The sequence below is a fragment of the Mauremys mutica genome, unplaced genomic scaffold (assembly GCF_020497125.1).
Source record: "Mauremys mutica isolate MM-2020 ecotype Southern unplaced genomic scaffold, ASM2049712v1 Super-Scaffold_100395, whole genome shotgun sequence".
NCBI classification, from domain to species: domain Eukaryota; kingdom Metazoa; phylum Chordata; order Testudines; family Geoemydidae; genus Mauremys; species Mauremys mutica.
In genome coordinates, this window is record NW_025423329.1 from 264516 (window position 1) to 279623 (window position 15108).

The following is a 15108-nucleotide window of genomic DNA, read 5'->3' on the forward strand; positions in this document are numbered from 1 at the left end:
ACCTTTTCTCAGCTTCTTGAACACGGATATAAAATGTTTGCAACTGGTGCCTATTTCCTCTCTATTCATTTAACAAATATGAGGTAAAATCTGAGTGTTTCACATCAATATCAACAACAGATATAAAATCCCTCTGATTTTCCACTTTCTTCTCTCTAAATTGCAAAAATGGATCCAAAATGGCTCAGATTTCCAGCCTTTGTCTTTCATTTCTATGTTATCATCAAATGTCAATTAAAAATTCTTTCATGTTTGGGGCTGTTCCCCATGTTTCTAAATCCCAGCAACACTGTTGCTGGGGGGGGGTCTTTGTGGGGAGATTTCAGCCGGAGCTGAAGGAGCATTGTGGTGGGGGAGGTGTTTGGGTGGCTGGACAGGGGCTACTCTAGTCAGGTTGGTGCGTTCTGGAGATTTGGGGTTTGGGGGGTAGTTCTGATGTGCCCAGCCCTGAGGCTGTGGGTCCTGGAGGTGGGTATTGCTGGGGGTCTGTTGGTTGCAGAACAGCAAAGGTGGGTGTCTCTTGGGGAGGCGGGGTAAGGGGTTACAGGGAGCCTGATGCTGTGCCAGGGGCTCTGTCTGGGCTTCCCCCACTGGCTCCTGGGATCGTTGCCATGCTCAGGCCCCTTGGCCGCCCCGTACCCGGGACCTGCAGATACAGCGACGCGAAGGCGGCGGCGTAGACGGTGGCCAGGTCGCCCAGGAGCAGCTGCCGGGCCACGTGCGGCGGCTCCCCCATGGCGCGCGGCGGCGGCGGGAACGGGACTCCGCCTCCGCGCACCCGACACGTCCCTGGCCTGCACGCTCCCAAGTACCCGCCCCAGCGCTGGGGAGACACGCCCCCTCCGTGGCGTCACTGCGCTCGCCTCACGCGCTGACTGACTTCACCGCTCTGAGCGGGAAAAACAAAATGGTGGCCGGGCTCGGGGGCGGAGCGGAGCTGTTCCCCCCCCCCGTGCTGCGGGGTGAGTGTGGTGCGGTCCTGGTGCAACACCCCCCCCCAGCCCCGTCCTGTGGTACGGTCCGGACACCCCAATGCCTCACCCCCCCCCCTCCCGGTATGGTACTGCCCGGGAACCGGGGCGGGGGGTTCTGTCAGGGCGGGACGTGTTCCGGGAGGTCCCGTCACATAACCGAATCTTTCCTTGCTGGACTCCGGGCCAGTCCTGGAGGGTCGGTAACCCTGCGGGGTTCTGTGGGGATGGAGGGGCGCTGAGGGGCTGCACAAAGCTGTGTGGTGCTGGGGGGTGCTGTGGGAATGGGGGGCACAGAGCTGTGGAGGGCAGAGCTGGGGTGTGGGGATGGGGCAGAGCTGAGATGGGTGCTGTGGGGATGGGAGGCCAGAGCTTGGGGGGTGTTTGGGGGACAGGGGGCCAGAGTGTGTGTGTGGGGGGTGATGCTGTGGGGAAAACCCCAGTCTGGTATCAGGGTCTTCCCCAAGATACACAAACCATCCTGAGTCTCATGTATCCCTGGAAAGACCCTGGTTCCTTTTATCCTTGTCCCCTTTTGCACCTGCGTATCATGATCGGACTGCGTCCTAGGGCAGTGGTTCTCAACTGTTCCAGACTACTGTACCCCTTTCAGGAGTCTGTTCTGCTTTGCATACCCCAAGCTTTACTTCACTTCAAAACTTACAAAATCAGACTCAAAATACAGACGTGTCACAGCACACTAGTACTGAAAAATTGCTGACTTTCTCATTTGTACCATATAATTATAAAATAAATTGGAATAGATGTATATTATACTTGCATTTCAATGTATATAGAGCAGTAGAAACAAGACATTGTGTGAAATTTTTGTTGGTACTGACTTCGCTAGTGCTTTTTATGTAGCCTGTTGTAAAACTAGGCAAATCTCTAGATGAGTTGATGTACTCCCTGGAAGACCTCTGTGTACCCCCAGAGGTACATGTACCCCTGGTTGAGAACCACTGATCTAGGGTCTGACCCCTCCCTGAGCCCTTATCACTCCACCTTGTCACATTCCTTGCCCCCCCTTCCATCTTTGCTCCTGGGTCTGACCCCTTCTGATGGAGTAGAGACTGTGTGGGGGATGGGAGAGCCGGGGAGGAATCCTATTCAATTTATTCATAAATGATCTGGAGGAAGGGGTAAACAGTGAGGTGGCAAAGTTTGCAGATGATACTAAACTACTCAAGATAGTTAAGACCAAAGCAGATTGTGAAGAACTTCAAAAAGATCTCACAAAACTAAGTGATTGGGCAACAAAATGGCAAATGAAATTTAATGTGGATAAATGTAAAGTAATGCACATTGGAAAAAATAACCCCAACTATACATACAACACGATGGGGGCTAATTTAGCTACAACGAGTCAGGAAAAAGATCTTGGAGTTATCGTGGATAGTTCTCTGAAGATGTCCATGCAGTGTGCAGAGGCGGTCAAAAAAGCAAACAGGATGTTAGGAATCATTAAAAGGGGGATAGAGAATAAGACTGAGAATATATTATTGCCCTTATATAAATCCATGGTACGCCCACATCTCGAATACTGTGTACAGATGTGGTCTCCTCACCTCAAAAAAGATATTCTAGCACTAGAAAAGGTTCAGAAAAGAGCAACTAAAATGATTAGGGGTTTAGAGAGGGTCCCATATGAGGAAAGATTAAAGAGGCTAGGACTCTTCAGTTTGGAAAAGAGAAGACTAAGGGGGGACATGATAGAGGTATATAAAATCATGAGTGATGTTGAGAAAGTGGATAAGGAAAAGTTATTTACTTATTCCCATAATACAAGAACTAGGGGTCACCAAATGAAATTAATAGGCAGCAGGTTTAAAACAAATAAAAGGAAGTTCTTCTTCACGCAGCGCACAGTCAACTTGTGGAACTCCTTACCTGAGGAGGTTGTGAAGGCTAGGACTATAACAATGTTTAAAAGGGGACTGGATAAATTCATGGTGGCTAAGTCCATAAATGGCTATTAGCCAGGATGGGTAAGAATGGTGTCCCTAGCCTCTGTTCGTCAGAGGATGGAGATGAATGGCAGGAGAGAGATCACTTGATCATTGCCTGTTAGGTTCACTCCCTCAGGGGCACCTGGCATTGGCCACTGTCGGTAGACAGATACTGGGCTAGATGGACCTTTGGTCTGACCCGGTACGGCCTTTCTTATGTTCTTATGTTCTTATGACTTTAGGTGAGGGACAATACCTGAGCTAGGCAGGGGGGAGGGGAGGTCAGGTCAACACCTTTGCCCGGGAAGCTAGACAAAGGCAGAGAGCCGAGTGGAGAGGGGTGGGTCAGTTTTCGGTTGGGGGCTTGGGGGGTGCAGTGCAGGGAATCCCAAGCTGGGAACTAAGCTCCCTGCACCCCCAGAAGGACCAGATTGAGAGGTCCTGGCTCTGCCCACAAGGTCTGCTGTAGCCTGTGTTCCTGTTGTCCAATAAACCTGTTTTAGTGGCTGGCTGAGAGTCACTGAGAGTCCCAGGAAGAGGGGTGCAGAGTCGGACTCCCCCACACTCCGTGACACCCCTCAATCCCTCTCTGACAGCTAGATGGATACTGCAGTCCTGTATGACACCGGCTAAAAAACGGGGAGGCGAGGGACTATCCACGGCCCGGGCAGGATAGGAGAGGCACATGGGATGGGATGGCTTTGAGGAGAACATTCAGGTGTGGAGTGAATGTCAGCTTTTTCTTCCTGTAATGTAAGAAGTTCCTGTGTGATGCCCAAATTCAGAGTAGTCGGGCCATGAGTGAGCCTGCACCTGTGTAAAAACAACGAGGAGTCATGGCACCTAGAGACTAACACATTTATTTGAGCATAAGCTTTTGTGGGCTATAACCCACTTCATCAGATGCATGGAGTGAAAAATACAGTAGGCAGGTGTACATACACAGCACATGAAAAGATGGGAGTTGCCTTACCAAGTGAGGGGGTCAGTGCTAACGAGGCCAGTTCAATCAGGGTGGATGTGGCCCATTCCCTACAGTTGACAAGAAGGTGTGAGTATCAACAGAGGGAAAATTACGTTTTGTACCAGACTGGGTCCTTAGACCCAGGAGTCGGGTCACATGTGTGCTTAACTGTTTGCAGAATTGGAGCTCAGGTTTGCAGATTAACCAGCCCAACAAGGCCATAATTCCGACTAGGTGCTGCTAATGTATAAATAATAAAATCAGTAATTTATGCTACATGCTTCACTTTTTTTCACTGGGATTTCTAGTCAGTTTCATGGTCAGGTTTGTTTGTTTACAGACATTTGTGTAGGTCTAAAATATAAATATTTTTATTTGTAGGTTCTCAGACACTAGCTTACTCTTACCCTGTGTTGTGACAACACAGGGGAATGTTTATGTCAAAGCAAAGCCATTTTTTGTTTGAATTACAACATTTTGATTGGCCTCAGGTTTTACAAAAGCTGATATTTTATAAAAACAAAATTGGAGCCAGCTTTGAGCTGACTGCATCCCATTAAATGACTGCAGGCCACAAATGACAGCGTTGTCAGAAAACAGATGGACCTGTGTCCTCCTTCTGTCCCTTACTGACTGTAGGCTTGTCTGCCTGGCTCCTGGATGAAATGTAACTTCTTGCACTTCTAGGGATCTGTTACAATGGAGAATGTGGAGTCCCGCTTCCTGCACCTTCTGCAGCCCATCCGAGATCTCACAAAGAACTGGGAGGTGGATGTGGCAGCCCAGCTGGGGGAGTATCTGGAGGAGGTAAGGTAATCTTTCCATCCACGAAGACCAGGGTAGCGGGGAGGAGTGTCGGTATCCAAGTGCCACAGTGTGTCCATGCAGCTGGAATTCCTAGCATGTGGCGCTCGTTTCGATCCCTAATGTTCCTGTCCCTTAGGCCAGCCCTGCCACGTTGTCACTGGCTTTAAACTCTAAATATCAAGTTCTGGACCTCAGACCTTTTCCTTTTGCTCCCTGCCCTCCCTGTGAAGTGCTCCTGGATCCACAGGAGCTTTAGAAAAGATGCTCTGCACAGCACAGACCTGTTCCTTGGAGAACCATTGCCACCTGTGGAAGAGCTGCAGCCCCAAAGATTACAAGAGAATGCGGTGGGAAAAGTCTTGCATCCAACCCAGTCTGTAAAATCAGCTTGTGTCTTCCCGTGTGCGTGTTCTGCAGCTGGACCAGATCTGCATTTCCTTCGACGGCGGCAAAACCACCATGAACTTCATAGAGGCGGCTCTGCTGATCCAGGGTTCTGCCTGCATCTACAGCAAGAAGGTGGGGAAGCTGAGGGGAACTGCTGTGCTCACTCCTGCTGCCCCTGCAAGGCCGGGAGGAGAGCTTCTGTGGGGTTTGCCAGCTGCGGGCTTGGGCAGTGGGTGCTTTGGGGAGTTTTGCTTGACTCTGAAAGGGTTAAGCCAGCTGCACAGGTGCTGATGTATTAAATGTAGCCCTGAAACGGTAGACATCACCCAGCCCCCACTGTGGCTGCTCCCGTCTCTGTCTGTATATGGACATGCAGCCTGCAGAAGCTACAAGTCTCGCCACATAGTACTTTGTTCCTCAGGCAAAATGCTCCCCAATGCTGGAGTTCAGGCTGAAAGTGCCAAGACCTGGTGAGAACACTGAAGTGATCAAGGGGCCTCTTCAGGAACCCCTGTTTACCCTAGACCCAAACTGAGGCAGCCTCCCTGAGATCCTTGCCTCCCAGCCTCTAACCTTCTGGCCTTGTTTTGGCAGGTGGAATATCTCTACTCTCTTGTTTACCAGGCCCTCGACTTCATCTCCAACAAAAAGTAAGTCAAGATTTTCCTTCTCCGTGAGGTTGCCTCTTGCAAAGTCTGTCTGGGCTTAGTACGGGGGGGCTCCCACCATGACTTCCCCAGCCCAGCTCAGCAGGCTCATGCATCTCGTTCTGACCGGCAGCTCCTGTCCTTTTTATCACTGTCACGCTTCTTTGCCCCTCCCTAGTCTCTTCCAAGCAAGGGTCTTGTAGCACTTTGGAAACACTAACTAATCCTTCCAACACCCTTTCCTTAGATATAGGTAAATTATCCTACACATGTGGGGGGCAGGGATAGCTCAGTGGCTTGAGCATTGGCCTGCTAAACCCAGGTTTGTGAGTTCAATTCTTGAGGGGGCCACTTAGGGGAAAAATCAGTACTTGGTCCTGCTAGTGAAGACATAGGGCTGGACTCAGGGACCTTTCAGGATCCCTTCCAGTTCTATGAGATCGGTATAGCCCCCTTTTGCAGGTGGGAAGTGAGGTGACTTACCCAAGTCTACAGAGGAAGTCCCCCGCAGAGCGGGGAATAGCCCCAGCGTCCTGACTCCCTGCTCAGATCATAAGGAGCAAAGATCATAAGGCTCGCTCTTTATCTGGTTTTAAACTGTTGTCATCCAGGACAATCTCGGTGGTTATTTTTTGCTGGTTTTAACGCTAGGCTCCAGTCCTGCAAAAGGATCCTCCCGGGATAATGTTGAAGTCAGTGGGTCTCTGTGCAGGCACGAGGTGGGGATCCAGCTGTAGGACTGGGGCCTGAGCTGGTGTGATCACAATGCAGGCCGGTGAGTGGAGGTATTAAATAGGAGGATCTAGGCAGTGTGGCTGAATAGGCCGCGGGGGGGGGGGGGGGTGTGTTTAGTAGCAGTTTTCAAATGTAGCATGTCGCCTCTTTAGTAATTTTTCCATCCCCGTATATCCCCATTCTGACTGGCCCATGCTCAGTCCAGGTCTTCGGTTAAGCAAGGAGAGATCTGTTTAGGGTGGACAGCAGTGGCTGTTCTGAAAGAGAAATCCCCCCAGACGGGTGAAGCTCTGCCAATGGCTCTGACTTTGAACAGGCACTTGGCTCCAGCCACACAAACTGACCTCTGAAATGGAATTCCCTTTGGGCTCCTCTGCTCCTCTCAGCCAGAGGCCTGGCTCAGCAGGGGCACTTGCTAGGGCAGACGTGGGCAAACTACGGCCTGCGGGCCACATCCAGTCTGAGGGCAGGGCCGGCTCCAGACACCAGCCTACCAAGCACATGCTTGGGGCGGCACCTTGGGACGAGGCGGCGATCTGGTTTTTTTTGGTTCGGCCGGGCGGCGCTGTGGGGGGCGGGGTGTGGGAGGCGGGGCGCCATGTTGGAGGGGCGGGGACTTCGGTGGCGCGGCGCTCCGAGGGAGCGGGGACTTGGGCGGTGCAGCGCTCGGGGGGGCGGGGCGTCGCTTGGGGGGGCGGGGACTTGGGCGGCACGACGCGACGCTCGGGGGGGGGGCGCTCTTTGTTTTCGCTTGGGGCGGCAAAAATGTTAGAGCCGGCCCTGCCTGTGGGACCATCGTGCCCGGCCCCTGAGATCCTGGCAGGGGAGCCTAGTCCCCGGCCCCTCCCCTCCCCCACAGCCACACCACCATGCTGACTGTGCTCTGGCCCGCCTCTCCCACTGGGCAGCGTGAGGCGCGCAGCCGGCTCTGGCCTGGTGTCATGGCTGCGAGCTCCTGCCGCTGGTAAGGGGGCAGGGAGTGGGGGGGTTGGGTAAGAGTGGGAGGTCTTGTGGGGGAGGAGGGGGTGGTTGGATGGGGCGGAGGTTCTGGGGGGGTGGTCAGGGGATGGGGAACAGGGAGGGTTGGGAGTGGGAGTTCCGAGGGGCCTGTCAGGGGGTGGGGATGTGGCTAGGGATCGGGAGGGCAGTCAGGGAGCAGGGGGGTTGGATAAGGGGGTGGGATCTTGGGGGGAAATCAGGGGTTGGGGAGTCCCGGGGGGTGGTGGTCAGGGGACGAGGAGCAGAGGGGGGTTGGATGGTGGTGGGAGTCCCGGGGAGGCTGTCGGGGCGGGGATGTGGATAGGGGTTGGGAGGGCAGTCAGGGAGCAGGGGGTATTTGGATGGGTTGGAGGTTCTGAGGGGGGCAGTCGGGGGTGGGAAGTGGGAGGGGGCAGATAGGGGGGCGGGGGCCAGGCTGTTTGGGGGGGCAGAGCCTTGCGCAACCCCGATGTGGCCCTCAGGCCAAAACGTTTGCCCACCCCTGTGCTAGGGCCTTGCTGATGCGGGATGGGCCAGAGCCAACAGGGCAGGGTGCTGCTGGTGTTGCAGGGAGCTGGAACTGCTAGAAATGGAGGCTGTTAAAGGTTCTCTCCAAGCTGCGGGCTGGCTGCCTCGAAGTGAAACGTGCCCTCCGCTTCCCCTTCCCCGTTCCCTGATGGAAACGGAATCGACTCAACGAGCAGGGGATTTGCTGGCCAGGCCTAAGCCCCCCTCCCCACTGCAGCCAGATCCCATTTCCTCTGAGCCACTTGCGCCCCTGCATGGGAGTGGTGGGCTCCAGCTCTGAGCCAGGCCTGCATATAGGAACCAAGTGCACGTTAGCTGGCTCCCCTCAGAAGAATAACATACTGACGTGGCTGTCTCCCCCTTGGGCTATTCAACGCTGGGCCCTTCTATAGCACTTCACAAGGACCAAAGAGGCCCCGGTAGCTTTATCTGCCGCCCACTCCTGGGCTGGAGGGGACCTGTTACATCCCTGTGTCTGTTGTCAGAGTAGCTGGGCAACCCCCAGCACACCCACCAGTGACTCAGACATCCCCGGCTCTGCCCCAGGAAACTGCCCAGCTGACAATAATGGTTTTAGAAAACTCCAGTGCCCTCTTGTGTTTTTTCCCTCCCTGACCCAGGCGGGACAAACAGCCTACGTCCATGGGGGAGGACGGCACCGACACTGACGTGAGCGCTGGGCCCAGGACGGAGGAGGAAGAGGTAAGACAGCAGGTGTGGTGTGCGTCCTCCTGTGTGCAGTCCCTCTGTGTGCCAGCAGGAGGAGTGCGGGCAGTATCCCAGCAGCCTCTGCCTGGCGTGTGCTAGGCACCGGGCTGGTAGGTTAAATGGTGGTGGGTGACCTGAGTAGCAGTAGTCCCGTACCTCCCTATGGATGCCTGGCTAGAAGAACCTCTAGGCCACCCATTGCAGTGTTTTCTCCCTCCCCAGGTGCCCTGCCCATGGCACTGAGTGAGCCAAGTGGAGCAAGTTCTGTCAGAACCGCCGTGGGACCAACAGTTGGTGCAGGTCTTCTTTTGTCTGTGGTGCCTGGACTACCCGATAGAGTAAGTCATGGTGGATTTCAAATCGGGGTCCTTGCTGCCGGCATAGGGGCAAGCCTTCCTCCCCAGGGGATCCTGTCTCCTGCTCCCAGGCCCGACTGAGGGTGGTATCCCCACGTTGTTCTTCCAGGAAGTCGGCGTCTACATCCAGCCATTCATGGCCTTCTTCTGTTGGGGCTTTGGTAGGGGTTTGGCTCCATTCCTCTATTTCAGGATTCCCTGAGGGCCCCTCCAGGGGGTCGTCCGCCACTGGCTGGCCTAATAATCCCGGCCTTCTAGCACGCCCCCCCACTTTTCTTCCCAGGGGGCGTGTACCCCACACCTGGAGAAGGTCGGCAAAGCCTGGCCAGTCACGTCCCAGGATCACTGGGTAAGCCAACTTTGGGGCTACCTCGACTAGATGCTACACTTGGTGCCGAGCCACTTTGAGCTGCACCCAGATGGTGGGATCTGGCTTCACGTCCCCGTGAATACACTGTAGGCTGATGGGGGGGGGGGGCCTGGTGGGACCCGAAGGCTCTATCAGCCCGGCCCGGATGACCGTCTGGCTACACCCTGAGTCCACCAAGGCCCAGGTAGCCATCCCACCTATTCACCAGTATGACTATTTTCCCTGGCTCCCACGTCCGGGCCCGGTGACCAGCAGTCCAGACCTGCCCATAATTACAATCCATGTACAGGCACGCCTTCTGGAAGTGCCCTATCTGTCCACACTCATAACACTGGTCCCGCTTCCCTTCTTCGGTCGGGGTATGGCGGGGGCTACTCTACCTCCCCAGTGCGTCATCTTGGTTCCATATGAGGTTTGCACCGGGTGGGTCCTTGGCACCGTGGGTCGCACGTTTCCCTGATGTCTGGGTGTACCGATGGGGGCCTCCCCCGTTCACCTTACGGGCTCCCTGGCCCGGGTTCAGGTTCCTTTCACCCGAGCCCCCCACCCCCTTGGAGCCGGTCTTCAGTTCTCCCTCTGCTGTCAGATAATCCTCCATCAGGGAGGTTGTCTCTGCGAGGGTCCTCGGGCGATGTCTCTGTACCCACTCTTTCCTGCCGGTGGGAAGGGTCTGCAGGAACTGTTCTAATGCCACGGCCTCGGCTACTTGGACACTCGTCTGTTGTTTGGTTTCTAACCACCTCCAGCAGAGGTCGCGGATCCGCTGGGTGACGGCACGTGGTCTGGCTCCCGGCATGTACCTTTCTCTGCGGAGTCGCTGTCGGTAAGTCTCGGGGCTGATGCCGGTTTGGTCTAAGATGGCGGCCTTGACCTTCGAATAGTCCAGGGCATCCCGTGGCTTGAGGTTACGGTATGTTGCTTGAGCTGGGCCTGTCAGGTAGGGGGCTAGAATAGTGGCCCAATGTGTGGGAGGCCATTGTACAGCGGTTGCAACCCCCTCAAAAGTCACCAGGAAGGCCTCGGGGTCATTCTCCAGCTCCATCTTCATTCGGTGCACTGGTAGTCCTCCGAGCCCCTCACTGGAGCTGCCCCCTACTGCTCCCGGAGCGGGGAGGACGACTTGGTGCCTGTCCTATTAGCGTTGCCATCCGCTGAACCAGTTGCTCCTGGTTAGCCTGTTGTTGGTCTGTCAGCTCCTGAATCAGCTGTTGCTGTTGTTGCTCTTGTTGCTGCGCTTGTAACTGCTGTTGTGTGGCTAACTGCTGGTGTTGCTGTTGCGGCGCCTGCTACTGTTGGTTCTCCAGCAGCCATTTCAAAAGCTTCTTGGGGCCCTGATCGATGCTTGCATTCTCCACCAGTTGTGGTGGGCCTTTCACCACAGCGCCCTCTTGTGGCAGGCATAGGATGGGGTGTCCATGCCTCACCACTCTCCAGTCCTTGTGGCTGCCCCTCTGCCTAGTACAGCCTCTCGGCCATCTTCTCTACTGTCCCCCTGTCTGGAGCAGTAGCACGGCCTAGTGGCTAGGGTCCATATAAACCCCCTTTTGAGCAGGGTACCATTGCCTAGTGGCTAGGGTCCATGTAACCCTCCCTTCGAGTGGGGTAATGTGGCCTAGCGGACAGAGTCCATATAAACCCTCACAGTGAGGGGGTAGAGGCGCTCGGGCCCGCCCTCTCCACTGAGCGCCAACCCAGGGCCATGGTAGCGGCAAGCTTTCCTTGCCACTCGCTCAGCGGAGATCAATACAGCGTTAACACCATTTATCTCTATAGTTCCCCTGGGTTACTTCCTACCGGGAACGACAGTACCTCTGTGACGAAGGGTCCTCCTGTCAGTTCCTCCTCTGGGCCGCCCCTTTCAGGTAGTGCCTCGGCTTGGCTGACTCCTGGATCCTGGCTCACATGCCCTCCCTCGGCAGGAGCTAGTGGTGTGCGTCCTTCCCCTCCGGTGGTCAGCCCAGACTGAGCTGATTTGCAGCATTTTATACTTTATCTCAGGGGTCTCAAACTCAAATGACCCCGAGGGCCGCATGAGGACTAGTGCATTGGCCCGAGGGCCGCATCACTGACACGCCCCCTTGCTGCCCCTGGCCCCACCCCCAATCCACCCCTTCCATGAGGCCCCGCCCCTGCCCTGTCTCTTCTCCACCTCCTCCCCTAAGCGCGCGCAGTTTTAATAAATATATACACTCAGTAATGCACCTCACTCAAAGGACAAAACATGCACTTAGATTTACTGCCTAAGGCTCTGGGAGGGAGTTTGGGTGGGGGAGGGGGTCTGGATGCAGGCTCTGTGCTCGATGCAGGCTCCAGGCTGCGGCAGGGGGTGGGGGTGCAGGCTTTGGGACGGAGTTTGGGGATAGGAGGGAGTGCAGGGGTGAGGGCTGTGGGGCTGAGGGCGAGGGGTACATGATGCAGGAGGGGGCTCAGGGCTAGGGAAGAGGGTTGGGCTGTGGGGTGAGGGCTGTGGATGAGGGGTTCATGATGCGAGGGGGCTCAGGGCTAGGGAAGAGGTTTGGAGTGTGGGGTGAGGGCTGTGGATGAGGGGTTCATGATTTGGGGGCGCTCAGGGCTGGGGCAGAGGATTAGGGTGCGGGGGGATGAGGGGTTCATGATGTGGGGGTGCTCAGGGCTGGGGCAGAGGATTAGGGTGTGGGGGGATGAGGGCTCTGGCTGGGGCTGAGGATTAGGGTGCAGGGGGATGAGGGGTTCATGATGTGGGGGTGCTCAGGGCTGGGGCTGAGGATTAGGGTGCGGGGGGAATGAGGGCTCTGGCTGGGGCTGAGGGTTTGGGGTTGGAGAGGCTCAGGGTAAGGGAAGCCTGCCTTGCCAGTACTGGCGGAGGGCAGGCACTAGGACCCTGCACCCTAATCCTCAGACCCAGCCAGAGCCCTCATCCCCCCACACCCTAATCCTCAGCCCCAGCCAGAGCCCTCATCCCCCCACACCCTAATCCTCTGCCCCAGCCCTGAGCGCCCCCACATCATGAACCCCTCATCCCCCCGCACCCTAATCCTCTGCCCCAGCCCTGAGCGCCCCCACATCATGAACCCCTCATCCCCCGCACCCTAATCCTCAGCCCCAGCCAGAGCCCTCATTCCCCCCGCACCCTAATCCTCATCCCCAGCCCTGAGCACCCCCCCCTCAGGAACCCCTCAGCCCCCGGCACCCTAATCCTCAGCCCCAGCCAGAGCCCTCATCCCCCCGCACCCTAATCCTTTGCCCCAGCCCTGAGCGCTTCCCTTCCCCCCCCCAGCCCGGCCCCGGCGGGTCCCGCTTCCCTTCCCCCGGCCCGGCCCCGGCGGGTCCCGCTTTCCCCCCCCCCCTTACCCGAGCGCGGCTCCGGCGGTCCCGCTCAGAGCCGCGTGGTGAGGGGGCGGGGCTGGGAGCTCCACGCCGCGCGCCGCGCTCCGCCCCGCGCTCCCCGCCCCGCCCCCTCCCCACGCGGCTCGGAGCGGGCGGGGCTCAGGCGCTCGGACGGAGACTCGGCGCTCTATGCGCCGAGGCTCCAGGAGAGGGGCGGAGGCGGGAGCCTCCGCTTTTCTCTTGGGGGGCCCTGCGGAGCTCCCCTGGGGAGCTCCGCGGGCCGCAGGGAAGAGCTCCGCCGGCCGCATGCGGCCCGCGGGCCGCATGTTTGAGACCCCTGCTTTATCTCCAGTTGGTATACAACCCGCAGAGAGAGACTGCCTCCCGGCCGTTAGGATCCAAACCCTGGAAGTTTGTTTGTTTATTTATTCAAAATTTGCCCAGAGATTCTGGGGAGTGCTACAAGTTCACCCTGGTCCCCCGCCCCTCCCCCCCCCAAAATTTTTTTTTTGAAAAAAAAAAAAAATGATCGGGACCTCTGAGACCGGGTCCTGGCCACTAGGCAAGCTGCCCAGGGCTCACCATCCCCTGCTGGAGCTCCAACGGCTGAAGGGAGAACTGGTTGACCTGGTGGCCAGCTCAGTGCTGCCATCCTGTGGAAAAAGTTGAGATTACCTTGAAGAAAAAAAATAAGGATCAGGGCCGTGAGAGCGGTTCACGGCTTTTGGCAAGTCACCTTGGATTCACCATCGCCAGCCGCAGCCCCAGACTTCCTCCCGGTAGTACTGATCAGGCTCATGGAAGTAATTTTTTTTTCCCCAAAATCTTTCCCCGACGCTGCCAGGGAGTGCCAGAAGGACAGCCTGGTCCCCGGAGCTCCCCCAAATTTTATTTATTTGAAAAAAAAAAAAGAACGGGGCAGCCTAGACCGAGTCCTGGCCACCAGGCAAGCTGCCCAGGGCTCACTGTTCCCGGCTGGAGCTCCAACGGCAGAAGGGAGAACCGGGTTGACCCGGGGGCCGGGAAGGGACTCTTAAGCCTTCCCCCGGACCGCCTGGGGAATGATTGTTAAACCTTCCCCGCCATCCCCAAACCGCCAGGGGTCGAATATTAAGCCTCTCCCTGGACCTGCTCCGGCTGGACTATTAAGCCCCCCTCAGAGGTCCTCAGGAGCGCTGCTGCGCTGCCCTCGGTGTGGGTAGGAAAGCAAACCGGCCACCAGGTCAACCCGGAGCCCCAACCTGCAAATGGAGAACCGGGTTGACCTGGTGGCCAGCCGGCAAGATCCTTGGCCACTAGGACAACCCGGAGCCCCAACCTCCAAAGGGAGAACCACGTTGACCTGGTGGCCAGCCGGCGAGATCACTGGCCACCCAGGTCAACCCGGTTCCCACTTCGGCGGTCGGGGCTCTGGGTTGACCTGGTGGCCGGGAAGGGACTAAGGGTACGTCTACACTACGGGATTATTCCGAATTTACATAAACCGGTTTAGCAAAACAGATTGTATAAAATTGAGTGTGCGCGGCCACACTAAACACATTAAATCGGTGGTGTGCATCCACGGTCCGAGGCTAGCGTCGATTTCTGGAGTGTTGCACTGTGGGTAGCTATTCCGTAGCTATCCCATAGTTCCCGCAGCCTCCCCCGCCCCTTGGAATTTCCGGGTTGAGATCCCAGTGCCTGATGGGGCAAAAATCATTGTCGCGGGTGGTTCTGGGTAAATGTCGTCAGTCACTCCTTCCTCTGGGAAAGCAATGGCAGACAAGCATTTCGCGCCTTTTTTCCCTGGATTGCCTTGGCAGATGCCATAGCCATAGGCAGCAGGTTTGTGTAATTTTTGGTGGGGCCCAAAATAGTGGTGCCCCCCCCCCCGCCCTGTAAGCCGATATAAAATGAAGCTACAACACGTCAGTGCCACAAGATTACAAGGGTCAATTACAAGTGGAAAGTCAGAAGCAGCACTTGCCTACTTCAATATACAGTATTATATTTTGTTGCACCTGTTGTGATGAAGTGGGAATGTTCTTAATATTTTCTCTGAATACTGTGTGGGTGCCTCAGTTTCCCCTGCAAGGTGCCAACTGAAGGTGTTGGGGACAAAGATCAGGTGGCCTCCTTGTCCGGAATCGAGACACAAAGGCCAGAGGAGGGAGTGTCAGTTTGGAGCTGGCTGGAGAAATGGGGCGAGGCCCAGAACTTGGGTCTGGGCTCCACACCCCCCAAGATGGACCTGACTGAGGGGTCCTGTTTTCTGTATCCACACGGTCTGTTCTAGACTGTGATCCTGTCATCTAATAAACCTTCTGTTTTACTGGCTGGCTGAGAGTCACGTCTGACTGCAGAGTTGGGGTGCAGGGACCTCTGGCTGCCCCAGGACCCCGCCTGGGTGGACTCACTGCGGA

General features: G+C 56.3%; 1 protein-coding gene across 1 annotated transcript; it reads left to right on the forward strand.

Annotated features, from left to right (window-relative positions):
- The first annotated feature begins 4578 nt into the window (after positions 1 to 4578).
- On the forward strand, positions 4579 to 9409 carry LOC123361162 (condensin-2 complex subunit H2-like). The gene is made up of 5 exons (XM_045001322.1): positions 4579 to 4691; positions 5109 to 5210; positions 5673 to 5728; positions 8587 to 8668; positions 9314 to 9409. The coding sequence occupies exons 1-5, from the start codon at positions 4584 to 4586 to the stop codon at positions 9407 to 9409; spliced, it is 444 nt and encodes a 147-aa protein (XP_044857257.1). The 5' UTR covers positions 4579 to 4583.
- Positions 9410 to 15108: the final 5699 nt, after the last annotated feature.